Below are 17,848 nucleotides of genomic sequence, written 5' to 3'. Positions count from 1 at the left end.
CCCCGGAGGAGCGGAGGAGCGCGTTCCCAGCCAGTTCCCATTCCCAAGGGAGCTTGGGCTAGTGGTTCAGATCAGTGGAGGAGAGGGCCTCCCGGGCAGGAGTCAGTTCATGAGGTCATTTTCTGAAAGGACACTGCTTGAGGAAGTTTGTCTCCCCAGCAAGCACCCTGAGAGCCCTCGCGTGCGACCCCAGAGGGACAGCAAGGAAAGTGGGGCCCACTGACGTCTTGGGTTCTGGCTGCAGCCCTGCCGCTGAGGGGCTGTGGGAGTTGCAGCAGGGCACACCCCTGCTGTGCACCCCACAGAGGCCCTGTTATTCTCTCATTGGCCTGGAGACTGGCTGTTTTCCATCCCAGCTAATCTCTGCTTCCACAGAGAACACAGGCCTCCTGCTGTTTATCTGTTCATCACCAGTCTACTAAATGCCTCTCAACATTATGGGCTCCAGCCCGACAGCCGACAGCCGACAGCTGGGGTCATGATGGGTGGGTGGGTGGGGGCTCGCTGTGGTGGCAGCTTGTGGCCTAGGGGCCAGGGCGCGGCAACGTCCACCCCACATCTCCTCCCAGCTCTTTGGCAAGGTCCCGGCTCGCTGGCCGGTGAAGGCGGAGACAGAGTAGGGGGACTGTAGCAGTCACGGCACTAGATTGGCAGAGCTGTTATGGAAGAAGAAAACCTCACCCCTCTCTCCCTGTAGGGGCTCCTTTGATTTCTTCTCTCTGAAAAACAGCCAGGCGGAATCTCAGCCTTGCCCTGCTGGCCCTTCCAGAACCTTCTCTCTAGTCAGAGGGGGCCTGGGTTGTTTGATCGGACCCTGGTCTGGCTGGCGCCAGGGAGCTGAGGCTGGGCCCTTCTGCAGGCTGAAGGGCAGGGGTCAGTTTCATACGTCAGTCGCAGGCTCACCAGCTGCTGAGCTGTGAAGATGTTGACTGTGAGGTTTAAAGGAGCCAGGGCTGACTTTCCCTGCGGACTCCCTGAGGTTTTGACTGGGGAGAAGGGGCAGAACCCAGGCGCTGCCGCTATAGGCAGCTGCAGAAGCCCGTTCCTAGCCGGGTCCAGCCCCGAGGGAGGACGGGGGAAAAGGGGCATTTCTGTCTCTGAGGACCAGGACAGAGTTGAGTCTGTGGGTTATACACTCCTCGCCCCGGGCAGACCTGGGAGGTACAGGCAGTGCCGTTTGATTGGATGAAAGCAGACAAGCTCTGTCACTCCACTTCCAAAATATAAACTCAACCCTGTCATTCTCCACGCTGGACCTGCTGACACCATGGTCTAAGCCAGTAGTCCCTCTCCATCCTGGGCCAGCGCCTTCTCCCTGTGCTCTGTGCTCCCACCGCCGCCCCTGCCCAGACCACTCTCCACGCAGCAACTCCATGGTCTTTTAAAAACACGAAGCACATCATTCTGCTCACGTGTTGAGACCCCCACCCCCAGTGACTTCCTGTCACGCTTGGGATACAAACCTGAACTCCTGCCGCCCTCTCCTTCAGGGCCCAGCTCTGGCCGTGCTGGCCCCTCCCACCTCGAGCCCCTTCCCCTGCAGCTCCTGGGGTCCTCACCCATCCGCAGACCCCTTGTTCATGGTGGCCACCTGCACCTCTGCCATTCACATTCACATCACCCAGGTTACTGAGAGCTTTTGGGAGTCTCTGAAATTCTTACTTGTGAATCTGACAGCCCTCACTGGAGAGGGAGCTCCCTGAGACAGGGAGCTTGAGTGTCCCGGGCACGGCGTAGGTACGTAATAGAACATCTGTTGGAAGTATGAGTGAGCAAATGAACGAAGGAACGTGCTGCTCAGAGACTTGGTGGAGGAAGGCTGTTGGGTTTATTCGCGTCGCTACCAATGCTCCAGGCTGGCCAAGGTGGCTGAGGGGACTGGGAGGAAGGAAGAACAGGGGCGGGGAGAGGGGATCCTGTACTGGGGTCCACAAAGGGTGAGGGGGCTGGTTAGGAACAGTCTCTAGGTGCTGCACTCAGCCTGGGCTTCCCTCCAGGCCTGGCGCACCCTGATCTTCACTTTGAAAGGGTCGATCAGAAAGACCACCTTGGGGTTGCCCTCCAAGGAGGGCAGCTGTCCATCGTCTGGCACCTCCAAGTCGAACTTCTGCAGCAACCAGGCCATGAAGAGGAAGAGCTCCTGGCGGGCCAGAATCTCACCTACGCAGGAACGGGGCCCGGCTCCGAAGGGCAGGTAGCTTAACGATGGTGAGATGAGCTGGCTCCTTGTCGGATCCAAGAAGCGCTCTGTGGGCGAATGGGAGGCATCAGCAAGGGGCCGGGGGAGACACACGACCTGCCCGCAGGCCCCAGCCTGCAGTCCTGCTCTCAGGCAGTCCTTACTGACACAGAGGAAATGAAATATTCAGGAAGGATGGGAAGGAAGCCACGTCATATCACCAGGTGAAAAGGCCGCCGCCATGCACGCGGAGAGGGAAGGCTGAGTAGGAGACGGATACCTAGCTTCTCAGAGGGCTAACTTTGCATTTGCAGGTGTTGGAATTGGTGAGGAGCCCAGCTGCAGAAGAATCTGGGTCCAGGGAGTTGGAACGGAGAGTTCGATCAGCAAGCTCAGCAGAGGGGCTGGGGGACTGGACGTGTGGCCCAGGGAGCAGGACAGGACTCACCAGGCATGAACTGGTCCGGGTGGGACCACTCCTTCTCATTGTGATGTAGGGCCCACAGATTGACGATGACCTGGGTGCCCTTGTCCACGGCAAACTCGCCAATGCTGCTCGGACAGGGAAAGGAGAGGCGCCCTGTTCCAGCTCCTTCCCGCCCCACGTTGCCCACCCGGGGCCAAGCAGCCCTTTCTGCCCTCATTCCCATGGCTCCCTTCCCCAGCTTCTGCAGCTCCAGTCTGAACCCAGACAAGGCTCATATATTGGCCCCTGTGCACATGCACACTCGTGTCTGTCAGGGCAGGTGGCCGTGTGCCTGGGGCTGTTGCGCTGGGTACAAGCATAGCATGCTCGGGCTTTCATGCCATGCCACCTGTCTCCAAGGGCAGCAGGCAGCTTCTGAGGGAAGTGAGGAGGAGCCCATGGGTGTCAGTGGGTGGAGAGCGCATTGAACAGTAGGGCGAGGGGTGGGATGATTGGCAGTGGTCAGTGGGTGATTGACTGTCGGTTGACCAGCAGACTCGGGGAGGGAGTGTGAAGGGTTGGATGTTGCTAGGCAAGGGGTGGCGGGGAGGCACACCTGGAGTCGGTGGTGGCCTTGTGGGGGATGAGCATAGGGGCCACCGGCCTGATGCGCAGCACTTCCCGGATGGTGGCCTCCAGCAGCAGGAGTTGGTTCCGGTCGCTGATGCTCGGTTTGCGGCTGAAACCCACTTTCTGGTCAATCTCCTCGTGGATCTTCTTCTTCAGCTGAGGGCCAGAGCAGGGTGCGTGTGACCAGTGTGCCGGGAGAATCATGGGCTTAGGAGAATTCTGCTGTCACGTCCAAGAGCCTGCCCAGAGCGTTCCCGGCGTTGGGGCAGGCCAGGCCCCATGTTCTGCAGAAGGCCTAAGGCTGTTGCCTTTCCCCTTCCCTGGGACCAGAGGCCGGGCTGCCTGGGCAGACAGGAGTGGAGAGCAGCTCACCTGTGGGTTGTGCAGCAGGAAGGCCACGGTCCATTTCACCACAGAGGTGGTGGTCTCCACGCCGGCCCCAAAGATGTCTGCTATGGTGGCAAAAATGTATTTGTCTGAGAGTATCTCGGAGTCCTGGCTGGCATTGTTATTCTGTGAGTTCATCTTGGCTTGCATCAGTATGTCCAGCATGTTGGTGATGGAGTTGCTGTTGAACTTCTCCTGGGTTGGGTAAGGTTGGGAGACAGTGAGGAGGAAGGAGTCCTGTCCCAGACTGCAGATAATAAGGCTCTTGCTCGGATGGGGCTGCCCAGAACCCATGAACTTGTGCAGGTAGGAGCCAGCACTGGGCCCTCTTTAATTTTTTTTTTTAATGTATTCATTTGAGAGACAGAGACAGAATCCTATTCACTGCTCCACTCCCCAAAAGCTCACAATGCCTGGGGGTGGGGGCTGAAGCCTGGGGCTGGTCTCCCACGTTGGTGGCAGGGACCCACTTACTCGAGCCATCACTGCTGCGTCCCCAGGGTCCACATTAGGAAGCTGGAGCCAGGAGCTGGAGCTGGGCATCAACCCCGGGCACCCCAGTGCAGGATGTGAGCATCATGACTGGTATCATCTTAACTGCCTCCTGCCCCAGGGCCCTCTTTAAATTGGGGGATTGCACGGGTCCCTTCTAAGTATCTTTCTCAGTTCATCGCTTTCCCCGTCGCTTTCATTCATTCAGTTTTTCTTGTGCACCTACTATGGAGATCCTACAGCATCCAAAATAGACTCCAACCCTGCTCTTAAGACACCTTCATCCTAACTCACAGCCTCCTCTGCTCCATCACCTACCTTGTAACTTTCAAATACTTTCTTCAGCACATTGTCTCGCATTCTCACGTATTTCCTCATCATTGCCAGCGTTTTACTGGGAAAAATCTGGGGAGTAAAAAGAAATGTGAAGTCCCCTTGTCTTCCGCTTTGCTTCTCCAGCTGCCAGAATCCCTCCTGGAGGTCGATCCTAGCTTTCTGTCCCTGGAGAGCTCCCACTCCAACCTTGATCTTCAGCCGAAATGGAAAGCAGGATGGAGAACAGAATGGAATCACCTGGGACAGTTCCAGACAAAGCAGCAGAGAGCGGTGGCCATTTCTCCTTCCCCATTCAGTAAACACCAACTCTTATCGCCCTTAGGGGCAAACACTGGTTTGGGTCTGGAGCCTCAGGCAGATGCTTTAACCTTGCTGAGCCTGTTTGCTCACCCTCCGAGGGGAATCCAGTGATGCCTGTGGAGTTCTTAGTACACCCGGTATTTATAAAATTGCCTCACATTGGCGTGAGCATTAAGATGCGTGATTAAATGGCTAGGTCTGTGGCAGTGGTTGTACAAGGCAGAGGGGGCAGACGACCCTGTGGCTGAGGTGTTCAGAAGAAAGGTGGCCCTGGAGCTGGGCGGTCAGAGGGAGGGGGCCGGGGACCCGGAGGTGCGGCCTCGCGGCTCCTCACCTTCAGCCAGGGGAAGATGTCCACCAGACAGTCCTTGTCCAGGGTGTGGAGGATGCCTTCATTGTAGTGCTGGATGGTCTGCAGCTCAGGGTCCCCCCGCTTGTAGGAGGTCTTGAAGCAGATCAAGCAGATGATGTTGGTTATCGCCGCGAAGAGGGACACGGTCAAATCGATGGTCTGTCCATCGTGGGCGGCCAGCGAATCACAGAATACGCTGACTTCCCGACATACTGATGGCAGACAAGGGGGCATGAGGTGGGGAGTGAGTCAACGCTGCACCCTCACCTACTCTGCCAGGCGGGGGATGGATGACAGGTGGCCACTAGATGGCAGCAGCAGCCAAGGAGAGCCTGGACCGAGCCTTCAGCGGCCAATCCTCCCAGTCTCCCCAGCCTTCACCTCCCCCCAGCGGCCCCTTTGGGATCCAGGGCCAGCCCAGCACTCACTGATCTTCTCCAGCTTCTGGTCACCTTCCCTGAACAGGGCAAAGGTGCTCAGCACCAGCTTCCGATGCAGCTGCCAGTGGGCGCCGAAGTCAGCAAAGGCAATGCCCTTTTGGTTGTCCGAGAGGATGTCCAGAGTCGCCTTTGGAGAGCAGGCAGGGCTGTCATGAGCACACTCCCCCCTCCCCGCTATCCTCTCCCCAGGGCTCCTGAACCGGCCCTCTGTTTCCGATTCCATCAGGAGAAGGAAAGAAATCTGGGTTAGAAGGCAGGAGTCCTGGGTTCTGATCAGGAGATAGGATAAGCTCCCTGAGGCAGGGACCTTGTGGGTTTCTGCAGACACTGAGGACTGCCCAGACCTCAGCCTTTCCCTGGGCCCTCTGGGGGTGCTAATGGCCCAGTGCAGCTCACGCAGGCTTAGCTTTCTGCAACCAGCTGTACGCCCAGCCGTGAGCCCACATCTGGAGGGGGCCCCATCTGGACTTGGGCTAGGCTGCCTCCTCCCAGAGGCACACTCCAAAAACGCCAAAAAGCACAAGGATCCAAAGCCTCCCTCTCCCAAACCCTGACCTCCAAGCCCCACCTGATGGCTCCCCCATCCTCTCTGCCCTGGAGAGAAACCCAGCCGAGGCGGGAACAAGGCAGGCACCTCAGCCAGCAGACCTGGCCAGTGGTCCAGGGAGAAACAAGTGAAGCGATGCTCTGATGAGAGGAAGAGGTGGGGTCCCTGCTGGGGTGGGGGCGTTGGCAGAGACTCCACAAGGTGAGCACCCTCCTCTCCCAGCAGGGGGAGCAGCAGCCCTGAAACACCCTATGGGCCACCCTGCTGTGAGCCCGCACATTGCGACAGCTCCAGGGAGCTGCATTCCCAGTCCTCCGGGAGCCAGACGCCTTCTCCCCAGCATTTCCCCCCGGAGGACAGCAGTTGCTGCCCCATTTTCCATGAAGAAAACTTTTTTTCCCATTTTCTGTTAATACTAGCTGTCTCTTGAGCCTGCTGCACCGGGCCTGGGCCATGTGCTTTATTATACACCTTCTCGGTGAGGGAGGGAAGGCTGTAGCTCTCCTTGACCCAGCAGGCCCTGTGCCCACCGCCACCCCACACCGCCTCCTGGGCAGTCCAGGAAGGGGGACCTCCCTTTAATTCCTCCTTCGCAGCTTAGAGGCTGGGTAGGATCTGAGGGGGGTCGCTCCCCTCTCCTTGTTTTTGGAAGAGTTCCAGGTTGTTGGAGCTAGGGACTGGGGGAGAATTGTCCCAGGCATGGCGCCGGCTACAGAACCGCACAGCCCTGGGGAGGGGGACGGGGAGAGGGAGGGGCGGGGCACTGCTTACCACTTGGGGCCGGCCACTGAACTCCTTGCCTTTCTTTACGAGCACCTCCTTGGCCAGCTGGTGGTTGCCGACGATCACTGTGGTCTTGGTGCCCATACGAAAGGAATAGATGGGGCCGTATTTCTCCTGCAGCTTGAATAGGTTGACATGTAGATGGCCATGTCTGGGGAGGAATGGCAAACTGCCCACCAGGGGCAGGGACGGGAGGCTCTTGGGGTACTTGGCACCAGGGTGCTTTGCCTTGGACTGAAAGAAATAGACTAGCATGAGCAGCAGAAGAGCCAGCAGCTCCCACATGACGGCCGGGTACCAGCAGGCAGGGATGCAGAGCCGTGGTGTGGGAATTGCTGTGGCAACTCTAGGGTACAAGGAGACCTTTTTAAGGGCTGCCCTGTTTTTCACCTTGACTCGATGTTATCTCTTGCCTTGTGAAAGTTTATGCTGGAGCAGAGCCAGGCCTGAGCCCTCCTCCAGAACAGGGTGAGAAGGGGGAGTGATGGCCTCCTCAAGGGCGGTGCAGCTTCAGGGCTGGCCCCTGGAGGAGGAGCCAGGTAAGGGGAAGACAGCTGGTCTCTCCCAGGAGCCGCCCATCCATGCATGACCTCAGGGTGCACCAGAAGCCACTAAGCCATGTTGTAAAATGGCAATCACTGGACAGATGATAGAGGGCTACAACCAGCAGGGAGGGTCGGAGATATATCATCCTGTCTTATTGGTTAACATTTGAGCCAAGCAAGGCCTTTGGAGGTCGTTCAAGACAGTGACAGCAAGGATCCAGATGTCCCAACTTCTGCTTTGCTGCCCTTTCCACAGAAAGTGATGGCTGGGGGTTCAGAGCGTGGTCCAGGAGTCAGACAGGTTTGGGCTCTTGTCCTGGCTTGGCGACTTGCTAGCTGTATGGCCTCGGGTGAGTTACTCAATCTTTATTTAAAAAATGCTTTTGCTGTGTGAAAGTATACAGAACATAAAATTTACTACTGTGGCCATTTCCGGAGCACCAAGTACAGACGTGTCCAGATGTTGCATAGCCATCACCACTATATGTTTCCAAAACCTACTCCTCCCCCCTCAGCAGACACTGGACCCATGAAGCAACAGCTCCACATTTTCCTCTTCCCCACAGCCCCTGGGAACCTCCAGTCTATGTTTTTGTTTAGTTTTATTTTCTAAAAGATTTTATTTACTTGAAAGGCAAAGTAACAAAGAGAGGGGGAAACATACACACACACACACACACACAGATCTTCCATTGCCTAGTTCTCTTCCCAAATGGCTGCAACAGTTGGGGCTGGACCAGGCTAAAGCCTGGAACTCCATCCAGGCCTATCATGTGGTTGCAGGGGCCCAAACACTTGGGCCATCTTCCCCTGCTTTCCCAGGTGTATTAGCAGGGAGCTGGAACCAGTGATCATGTGGGATGCTGGCTTTGCAGTCAGTGGGTTAACCTGCTGTGCCACAACCCTGGCCCCAGTATATGTTCTGTATGTAAGAATATGCCTGTTTGGGGACTGATGCTGTGGTGCAATGGGTTAAAGTCCCAGGCTGTGGCCTCGGCATCCCATATGGGCACCGGTTTGAATCACAGGTGCTCTACTTCCAATCCAGCTCCTTGCTGATGGTTTGGGAGAGCAGTGGAAGATGACCCAAGTGCTTGGGCCCCTGCATCCACGTGGGAGACTCAGAGGAAGCTTCTGGCTCCTGGCTTCGGCTTGTCCAGCCCCAGCCATTGTGGCCAATTAGGGAGTGAACCAGTGGATGGAAGACCTCTTTCTCTTTCTGTTTCTCTCTCTACATATAACTCTGTCTTTCAAATAAATAAAAATAATAAATCTTTTTTTTAAAAAAGGAATATGCCTGCTGTGGCGCAGTAGGTTAATCCTCCGCCTGTGGCTCTAGCATCCCATGTGGGCGCTGGTTCTAGTCTCAGCTGCTCCTCTTCCAATCCAGCTCCCTACTGTGGCCCAGGAAAGCAATGCAAGATGGCCCAAGTGCTTGGGCCCCTGCACCCACATGGAAGACCAGGAAGAAGCTCCTGGCTCCTGGCATCGGCTCAGCAAAGCTCTGGCTATTGCGGCTATTTGGGGAGTGAACCAGCAGAAGGGATACCTTTCTCTCACTGTCTGTAACTATACCTCTCAAATAAATAAATCTTTTTAAAAAAGTAATATGCCTGTTTCTTCTAAGTGGAATCATACAATATTTGCCTTATTCTGTCTGGCTTATTTCACTTAACATGTCTTCAAGTTTCATCTATGTTTGTAGCATATATCAGAATGTCATTCTTTTTTATAGCTGAATATTGTTTGTATATTTAGGTTTTTTTAAATGAAGACAGGTACAAGTATTAAGTCATCTCTTTTTCTTTATTTTTAAATTTTCACTTATTTATTTGAAAGGCAGAGAGACAGAGACAGACAAACAGAGGTCTTGGAGCTGGCGCTGTGGCACAGAGGGTAAATCCACTGCCTGCAGTGCTGGCATCCCTTGTAGGCGCTTGTTTGTGTCCCAGCTATTTCACTTCCCAGCCAGCTCCCTGCTAGTGGCCTGGGAAAGCAGGGGAAGATGACCCAAGTGTTTGGGCCTCTGCCACCCAACATGGGGGAAGAAAGCGCCTGGCTCCTGGTTTCAGCTTGGCCCAGCCCTGGCCGTTGAGGCCATCTGGGGAGTGAACCAACAGATGGAAGCTCTCTCTGTCTCTTCCTCTCTCCATAACTTTGACTTTCAAATAAATAAATAAATCTTTAAAAACAAAAACAGATAGATCTCTCCCATCTACTGGTTCACTCCCCAAATGCCTAATATACCAGGGCTGGGAGGACAGGCCAGGAGCCAGGAATTTAATCTGTGGTTTCCCATGTGAGTGGCAGGGAATTCAGTCACTCGAACTAGCACCTGCTGTCTCGCCGGGCGCACATCCACAGGAAGCTGGAATCAGAAATGAAGCAAGGATTCCAGCCCAGGCACTTCGATGTGGGGCGCCAGCATCCAGCGTAGCATCTGAACTGTTGCACCAAACACACCCTGGGTGTTTTTAAATTATTATTATTTTTAAAGATTTATTTATTTATTTGAAAGTCAGAGTTACACAGAGAGAGGAGAGGCAGAGAGAGAGAGAGAGAGAGAGAGAGAGAGAGAGGTCTTCCATCCACTGGTTCACTCCCCAATCAGCCACAAAGGCTGGAGCTGTGCCAATCTGACTTTCAAGTAAATAAATACATCTTAAAAAAACTTTTTTTTCTAGGAAAGCAGAAGATGTGATTGGGTCATGCCTTATCTTTGCTAAATTAATTTGCAAAGATTTGTAAAAATGAGAAATTGTAAAGGCCTGAATCTAAGCCCTAAAGTTATTTCAAAAATTTATTTATTTGAAAGGCAGAATGACAGAATGGGAAAGACAGAGAAATCTTCCATCCACTGCTCTACTCCCCAGATACTCCCAACAACCAGACAGGATCATGCCAAAGCCTGGAGTCAGGAACTCCATTCAGGCATCCCATTGGGTGGTAGGGACCCAAGCACCTGGGCCATCATCCATGGCCTCCCAGGAGCATTAGCAGGAAGTTGGTTTGGAAGCAGGGGTGGGATTTGATCCCAGGCACTCCGATATGGGATTTGGGCTTCCCAAGCTGCTACTCAACCTGCTGGACCACAACACCCACCCCGTGAACGTCACTTCAACCATCTCCAAGCAGATTTTATAAATTACCTTCTTCTATGTGTTACACATACTGGTAATAGAGCATATATTTTTCAGATGAGTTGAAAATGTCTTTATTAAGAAGCCACCCACATGGAAGACTCGGATGAAATTCTTGGCTCTGGCCTGGCCCAGCGCGAGCCATGGTGGCCATCTGGGTAGTGAACCAGCAGATGGAAGGTCTCTCTCTGTCTCTCCCTTTCTCTCTGTAACTCTGACTTTCAAAATAGATAAATCAGTCTAGAAGAAGGAGAAGGAGAAAGAGGAGAAGAAGAGAGCTGAATGGGAAAGCAAGCAGCCAGCCTCTGGGACTTGAGTAGGTGCCCATATAGTATGCCAGAGTTACAGCTATGGCTTAGCCTGCTGTGTCACAACACCAACCCCATAACCACTCTGCTTCTAATCTAAGTTTCTGCTAATATGCCTGGGGGTGCTGCAGATGGTGGCTCAAGTGCTGAGTCCCTAGTACCTGTGTGGAAGACAGGGATGGAATTTGTGACTCCTGGCTTTGGCCTGGTCAGCCCTGGCTTTTGAGAGCATTTGGGGAGTATACTGGGGGATAAAAGATAACATCTACTCTCTCTTTCTGTTGCTCTGCCTTGTAAATAAATAAATAAATAAATATTTTCTTTAGAAACTCAAAAGATCAAACCAACAAAGGCCATAAAATGCAATCATGGGGCTAAACCTCTGCCTGTGGTGCCGGCATCCCCTGTGGGTGATGGCTTGCATCCACTTCCAATCCATCTCTCTGCTAATAGCCTGGGAAAGCAATGGAAGATGGCCCAAGTGCTTGGGCCCCTGCACCCATGTGGGAGACCTGGAAGAAGCTCCTGGCTCCTGGCTTTGGATTGGCCCAACTCCAGCCATTGCAGCCCTTGACAGAGTGAACCAGCAGAGGGAAGACCTTTGTCTCTGTCTCTCCCTCTTTCTCTCTATAACTCTGCCTCTAAATTAAATAAATCTTCTAACATGTATCATTATCAACAGTAAAAAAATATTTTTTAAAAATTTAATCACATATATTTGGGGATTTTTGCTTTAAGTAGTAGCCTTACTTTTTACAATTTAATTAAAATGTAAAAAAAGTTGAAGATAGATTTTTCAGTAATTCATATGATAGACATGGTGACTAATATCCAAGGATGGGGAGGGAAACATACAGCCAGACTGTGACTGTTAAGTCAGCATCTGAGACCACTGCCTCCCACTCCCATGAGAGTGCAGGTCAAGTTCTCAGAAAGGAGAAGCCGATTGCATCCCCTTGTACTAGGGCCAGATTCTCTCAGGCTCACTAAGGCAAAAGTTCAGAAGCTGACGTCAGAGACGAGTGTTGGGAGGCAATGACTGACATCTCTAGTAGAAGCTTCCATCTGGCAGACTCCGTGAGTGCCAAGAGCAGCGACTGTTTGTTAAATGTTGACTTGGTGATGGCGACAACCTTGAGAGGGGTGATATCAGTGAGGGAGAATGCTGATGGAACAGGGCCAAGGACAGACTCACAAACCTTGACATACATGAGATGGCAATGGGAAGAAGGGAAGAAACAAAGAATTACAGAGCATCTGGGGTTGTATGATATTTCATAGTGGAGAGTCTAAAGAGTTGGAAATGATCAATAATGCATCTCAGAGTCTTTTTTTTTAAGTTTTTTTTTTTTTATTTTATTTTTATATAGGCAGAGTTAGTGAGAGAGAGAGAGAGACAGAGAGAAAGGTCTTCCTTCCGTTGGTTCACCCCCCCAAATGGCCACTAAGGCCGGCGCGCTGCACCAATCCGAAGCCCAGAGCCAGGCGCCTCCTCCTGGTCTCCCACGCGGGTGCAGGGCCCAAGCACTTGGGCCATCCTCCACTGCCCTCCCGGGCCAGAGCAGAGAGCTGGACTGGAAGAGGAGCAACCGGGACAGGATCCAGCACCCCGACCAGTGCTAGAACCTGGGGTGCCGGTGCTGCAGGCGGAGGATTAGCTTAGTGAGCTGCAGCACCGGCCATCTCAGAGTCTTATAAGGGAGGGTCTGAAAGACAGCCAGTGTATTCGGCAATACGAAGGGCATGGCTCACCCCCGGTCATGAGACAGAGTGAGACCAGGGTTCATTGAGTGGGCTGTGAATGGGGGATAAGATAAAGACACGGGCCTCTGTTGTTTTCTGTTAAGATGCTGATTGAAAAGGAAAGGGGAGACATGAAAGGAAAGCTAGAGGGGAATGAGGCTTCAGTAGTGGACTTGGGCTTTTTATTTTATTTGGGATAAAAGTCTTGAGCATACCAACCTGCTGAGTGGAAGATCACAGAGGGCACAAGAATCTGAGGAGCAGGACTTAAAAACAAACACATTGCTTCATACAGTCAGCTCAGATATAGTCTAGGGGAAGGTATTTGCATAGCAGTTAAGACACCTGAGGTGCCTACGTCCCATATTGGAGTGTCTGGGTTTGAGTCCTAGCTCCACCTCCAATTCCAGCTTCCTGCTAATGTGCATCCTAGGAGATAGTAGGCTCCGGTACTTGGGTCCCTGCCACCTGCATGGGAGACCTGGATTGAGTCCCTGGCTCCTGGGTGGGTTCAGCCTGATCCAGGCCAGCTGTTGTGGACATCTAGGGAGTGAACCAATGGAGGCAAGATCTCTGTGTTTCTCTGCCTTTCAAAACAAACAAACAAACAAACAAACAAAAGGAGATAAGGCTGCCACCTGCGACACAGCACCCCATATAGGCACCGGTTCCTGTTCCAGCTGCTTCCCTTACAATCCAGTTTCCAGTGAATGGCCTAGGAAAAGCAATGAAAGATGGTGCAAGTACTTGGGCCCCTGCTACCCAAGGGGGAAACTTGGATGAAGCTCCTGGCTTTGGCCTGGCACAGCCCCAGCCATTGCAGCCATCTGGAGCATGAATTAATGGATGGGAGATATTCCCTCTCTCTCTCTCTTGCTCTCTCTCTCTCTACTCCTTTCTCTCTGTAACTCTTTCAAATAAATATTTAAAAGAAAAAAAAAAAAAAGATAAAGCCTAATGAGGAAAGACCTTTAAAGTAAAAATAAAATGTATTCTCTGTGCTCCTTTTCTTTTTTAAAAATTTAACTCAGTTATGAAATAGGTAGTGCACTCACATCATGCAAATGATATGCAAAAGAGTATACAGTAGGAAGTCCATTCCACCAACCCCTCCCCATCTTCCCAATTCTTTTTATCCCCTGGGACCACCAAATTCATGAGATTCTCCTGTATCCTTCTAGATATATTTCATGCACATACAAGCAAAAGCGGAACAAATATTCTTCTCCCATTTTGTGTATAAGTGAAAGCATTCTATACACAGCTTCCTTGATTTTATTAAAAGATTTATTTATTTATTTAAAGGCAGAGTTACAGAGAGGCAGAGGCAATGAGAAATCTTCCACCCTCTGGTTCACTCCCCAGATGGCTGCAACAGCCAGAGCTGTGCCAATCCAAAGCCAAGAGCAAGGAGCTTCCTCCAGCTCTCCTACGCAGGTACAGGGGCCCAAAGACTTGGGCCATCTTCCACTGCTTTCCCAGGCCACAGCAGAGAGCTGGATTGGAAGTGGAGCAGCAAAGACTCAAACGGGTGCATATGGGGTGCTGGCTCTGCAGGCAGCGGCTTAACTGCTACAGCACAGTGCTGGCCCCTGATTTTTTTTTTTTTTAACCTAACAATACATCTAGGAAGTCTTTCTGTGTAAACACATAAAGCATTTCCTCCTGCTTTTTCTGGCTGCATTGTATTCAGTCTCCTGCCAGCGGGGCATATATTGATGACAATTATAAGCATTGCTGAAATGATTTATTTCTCACTTAAAAGATTTTGGGGGGAGATAGAAAGCTCCTACCCATTGATTCACTCCTCAAGTGCCTACAACAGCAGGGAGAGGAGGGTGGAAGCTGGCACCCAGGAACTCAACCCAGGTCTCCCACCTTGGGAGCAGAAACCCAGCTCCCTGAATTATCACCACTGCTCCCCGGGGGCAACAGTAGCAGGAAGCAGGAGCCTGGAGCCACGATCCAACCCAGGCACTCCAGTGCAGGATATGGGCTTCGGCCAACATCTTAACAGACCATGAAATCTCATTTATGAGATCTACAGGTAAATTCCTAGAACTGGAATCCCTGGCTCAAATGATATGTGTACGGCAAGTTCCAGCATGTACTAGAAAAAGAACAGCACGACAGTCGCAAGCCAAGGGCGCTCTACTGCTTAAATCCCAGGTTCATAATTAGCTGGTTGTGTAGACTCAGTCGAATTCTTGTGTCTCTGTTTTCTCCTCTGTAAAATGGGACAAGGGCACGAGTGGAGTTTTGATGAGGATGAGTGAGGTCGTCCGTATCATCTACAGAAGCGCGCTAACGGCAGGCAGGGCGGTGGCGGGACAGCGAGGAAGGACGTGGGCCTGGCGCCCAACCTCGCGGCGGGTGAGTATTCAATGGGAAGGCACCGAGCAGGGCGTCAGCAACGCAACAGGCAGAGCTCACCGCTGCCGAGGAGCGGGGGGAGCGCTGGTCCGGACTGCGCTGCACGAGCTGGGCATTCGGGGACGGCCTCTGAGGGCACAGCCGAGAGGGGCTGCCTGAGAGAGGTGTCCAGGCTGGCAGCGCCGGAGGCCAGAGCACCTCTCATGGCTAGGAAAGGCCTCTCCGGAGATCTGCTTGACCTAGAGAGACAGAGGGCTCAGGGAGAAGATTTTGGAGAGAGGGGAAGAAACCCTGGAGGTCGGGGAGGCGAGACGCGAGGAAGAGTGGACCCAGGGAGCCTTGAGCCAGCGGGGATGCCGTGGGCGTGAGGAGCTGAGGAAGGCCCCGGGTTCTCTCTCCAAAAGCAAACCCAGGGACACCTGCAGGCAACACCAGGTGGCTCACAAACACCACAGACCCCCGCTTCTCAGGTAAACCTAACTGCCACACGACATACAGTAGGTAATCGGTACGCAGCTCAAGGGGTCACGCAGTGAGCACAACCGTGTTAGCAGCTTCACGAAGCAAAACGTTGCTTGCACCCCAGGAGCCCCATCTTTCAGTTACTAACCGTCCCTGAAGGGTGACCACTCTCCTAGTTTTTTTTTTTTTTTTGGACAGGCAGAGTTAGAGAGAGAGAGAGAGAGAGAGAAAGGTTTCCTTTTTCCGTTGGTTCACCTCCCCAAATGGCTGCTATGGCCGGCGCACTGCGCCAATCCAAAGCCAGGAGCCAGATGCTTCCTCCTGGTCTCCCATGCGGGTGCAGGGCCCATGGACTTGGGCCATCCTCCACTGCACTCCTGGGCCACAGCAGAGAGCTGGACTGGAAGAGGAGCAGCTGGGACAGAATCCGGCGCCCTGACCAGGACTAGAACCCGGGGTGCTGGCGCCGCAGGCGTAGGATTAGCCAAGTGAGCCGCGGCGCCGGCCTACTTTCCTAAATTCTATAACCACGCATTTGCTGTGTCGCTGTTTTTGAAATTTACATAAATAAAATTATATACCTTACATCCTTATGTGTCTAGCTTCTTCACTCAGTATTATATTTGCAAGATTCATTCATGTGGGTGTACGTAGCTGTAGTTCACTCATTCACTCATTCTCTTCACTATATGGTGTTCTACTGGATGCTGAATGAAGATTTATCCAGGGCCAACACTGTGGTGTAGTGGGTAAAGCCGCTGCCTGCAGTGCCAGCATCCCATATGTGCTCTACTTCCAATCTGGCTCTCTGCTGTGGCCTGGGAAAGCAGTAGAAGATGGCCCCAGTCCTTGGGCCCCTGCACCCACGTGGGAAGATCAGGAGGAAGCTCCTGGCTCCTTGCTTTGGATTGGCACAGCTCTGGCTATTGCAGCCATCCAGGGAGTGAACCATAGGATGGAAGACCTCCCTCTCTCTCTCTGCCTCTATGCAACCCTGCCTTTGAAATAAATAAATAAATCTTAAAAAATAAAAAAGATTTATCCACTGTATAATTGATAACTATTTGGGTTATTCCAAGTTTGGCACAATTACCATTAGTGCTGATATGGACGTTCTAGATGAATGTATGCAGACATTCTGAAGTTCCGTTCCCAAGGATGGAGTTGCCAGCTCCTACCTATACATGTGATCAGCTCTAGGAGATAACAGAGCTTACATTCTAGATAAGGGACAAGTGGAATTCATGTAAGCTTTCCGGTGAACTCTGGTATAAAGTTACATAGGATGTTTTCTACTGATTATTGATCAGCATTAAGAACATAGCATTTGAAGCCGGCGCCGCGGCTCACTAGGCTAATCCTCCGCCTTGCGGTGCCGGCACACCGGGTTCTAGTCCCGGTCGGGGCACCGATCCTGTCCCGGTTGCCCTTCTTCCAGGCCAGCTCTCTGCTGTGGCCAGGGAGTGCAGTGGAGGATGGCCCAAGTCCTTGGGCCCTGCACCCCATGGGAGACCAGGAGAAGCACCTGGCTCCTGCCATCGGATCAGCGCGGTGCGCTGGCCGCAGCACGCTATCGCGGCGGCCGTTGGATGGTGAACCAACGGCAAAAAGGAAGACCTTTCTCTCTGTCTCTCTCTGTCCACTCTGCCTGTCAAAAAAAAAAAAAAGAACATAGCATTTGGCCCAGAGCGGGAAGTGAACGATTTGAGGGAAGTGCTCTTCTGTCTGTCTGCCTCTCAAGATAACTAAATAAACAAACACAAGCAAACCACAATGGCAGGCAACACGTGGCACAGCCGGTTAAAGTGGCTGAGTCACCGTTTGAGATGCCTGCCCCCACATCAGAGCTCCTGCAGGCTAGGCCCAGCTCTGCTCTTTTTTTTTTTTTTTGACAGGCAGTTTAGAAGGTGAGAGAGAGAGACAGAGAGTAAGGTCTTCCTTCCGTTGGTTCACCCCCAGATGGCCGCTACGGCTGGTGGGCTGCGCTGATCTGAAGCCAGAAGCCAGGTGCTTCTCTTGGTCTCCAATGCGGGTGCAGAGCCCAAGCACTTGGGCCATCCTCCACTGCACTCCCGGGCCACAGCAGAGAGCTGGACTGGAAGAGGAGCAACTGGGACAGAACCGGCCCCGCAACCGGAACTAGAACCTGGGGTGTTGCGCCGCAGACGGAGGATTAGCCTAGTGCCAGCTGTGTTCTTGATCCAGTTTCCTCCCACCTGCATGGGAGGCAGCAGATGACGGTTTAAGGATTAGAGGCCCTGCTACCCATGTGGGGGACCCAGATGGAGTTCCTGGCTCCTGGCTTTGGCCTGCCTAGCCCCAGCTGTTGCAGGCATTTGGGGAGTGAACCAGTGAAGATAGAAGATCTCTTTCTCTGTGTCTCTCTGTTGCCCTACCTTTCCAATAAAATAAAAATGAATAAACT

The 17,848-nt window shown here is 52.7% G+C and overlaps 1 protein-coding gene across 1 annotated transcript; it reads right to left on the bottom strand.

Moving 5' to 3' along the window:
- Positions 1–1,963: 1,963 nt before the first annotated feature.
- On the bottom strand, positions 1,964–7,175 carry LOC133775901 (steroid 17-alpha-hydroxylase/17,20 lyase). The gene is made up of 8 exons (XM_062214434.1): positions 6,841–7,175; positions 5,511–5,649; positions 5,065–5,294; positions 4,413–4,499; positions 3,588–3,797; positions 3,202–3,371; positions 2,628–2,731; positions 1,964–2,247 (listed from the first exon to the last, which is right to left on the bottom strand). Exons 1-8 carry the CDS (start codon positions 7,135–7,137, stop codon positions 1,964–1,966), a joined length of 1,521 nt encoding a protein of 506 aa, XP_062070418.1. The 5' UTR covers positions 7,138–7,175.
- Between the last annotated feature and the right edge of the window lie 10,673 nt (positions 7,176–17,848).

The sequence above is a fragment of the Lepus europaeus genome, chromosome 17 (genome assembly GCF_033115175.1).
Source record: "Lepus europaeus isolate LE1 chromosome 17, mLepTim1.pri, whole genome shotgun sequence".
Taxonomy (NCBI): Eukaryota; Metazoa; Chordata; class Mammalia; order Lagomorpha; family Leporidae; genus Lepus; species Lepus europaeus.
The sequence above is the reverse complement of the archived record's forward strand: the minus strand, read 5'-3'. Positions and strand labels throughout refer to the sequence as shown.

Coding starts and splice junctions, on each gene's coding strand:
- LOC133775901 (XM_062214434.1), bottom strand. CDS start 7,137: ATGTGGGAGCTGCTGGCTCTTCTGCTGCTCATGCTAGTCTATTTCTTT. Junction 5,650..6,840: donor TCAGTGGCCGGCCCCAAGTG/GTAAGCAGTGCC, acceptor TGCTCTCCAAAG/GCGACTCTGGACATCCTCTC. Junction 4,500..5,064: donor ACATCTTCCCCTGGCTGAAG/GTGAGGAGCCGC, acceptor TTTACTCCCCAG/ATTTTTCCCAGTAAAACGCT.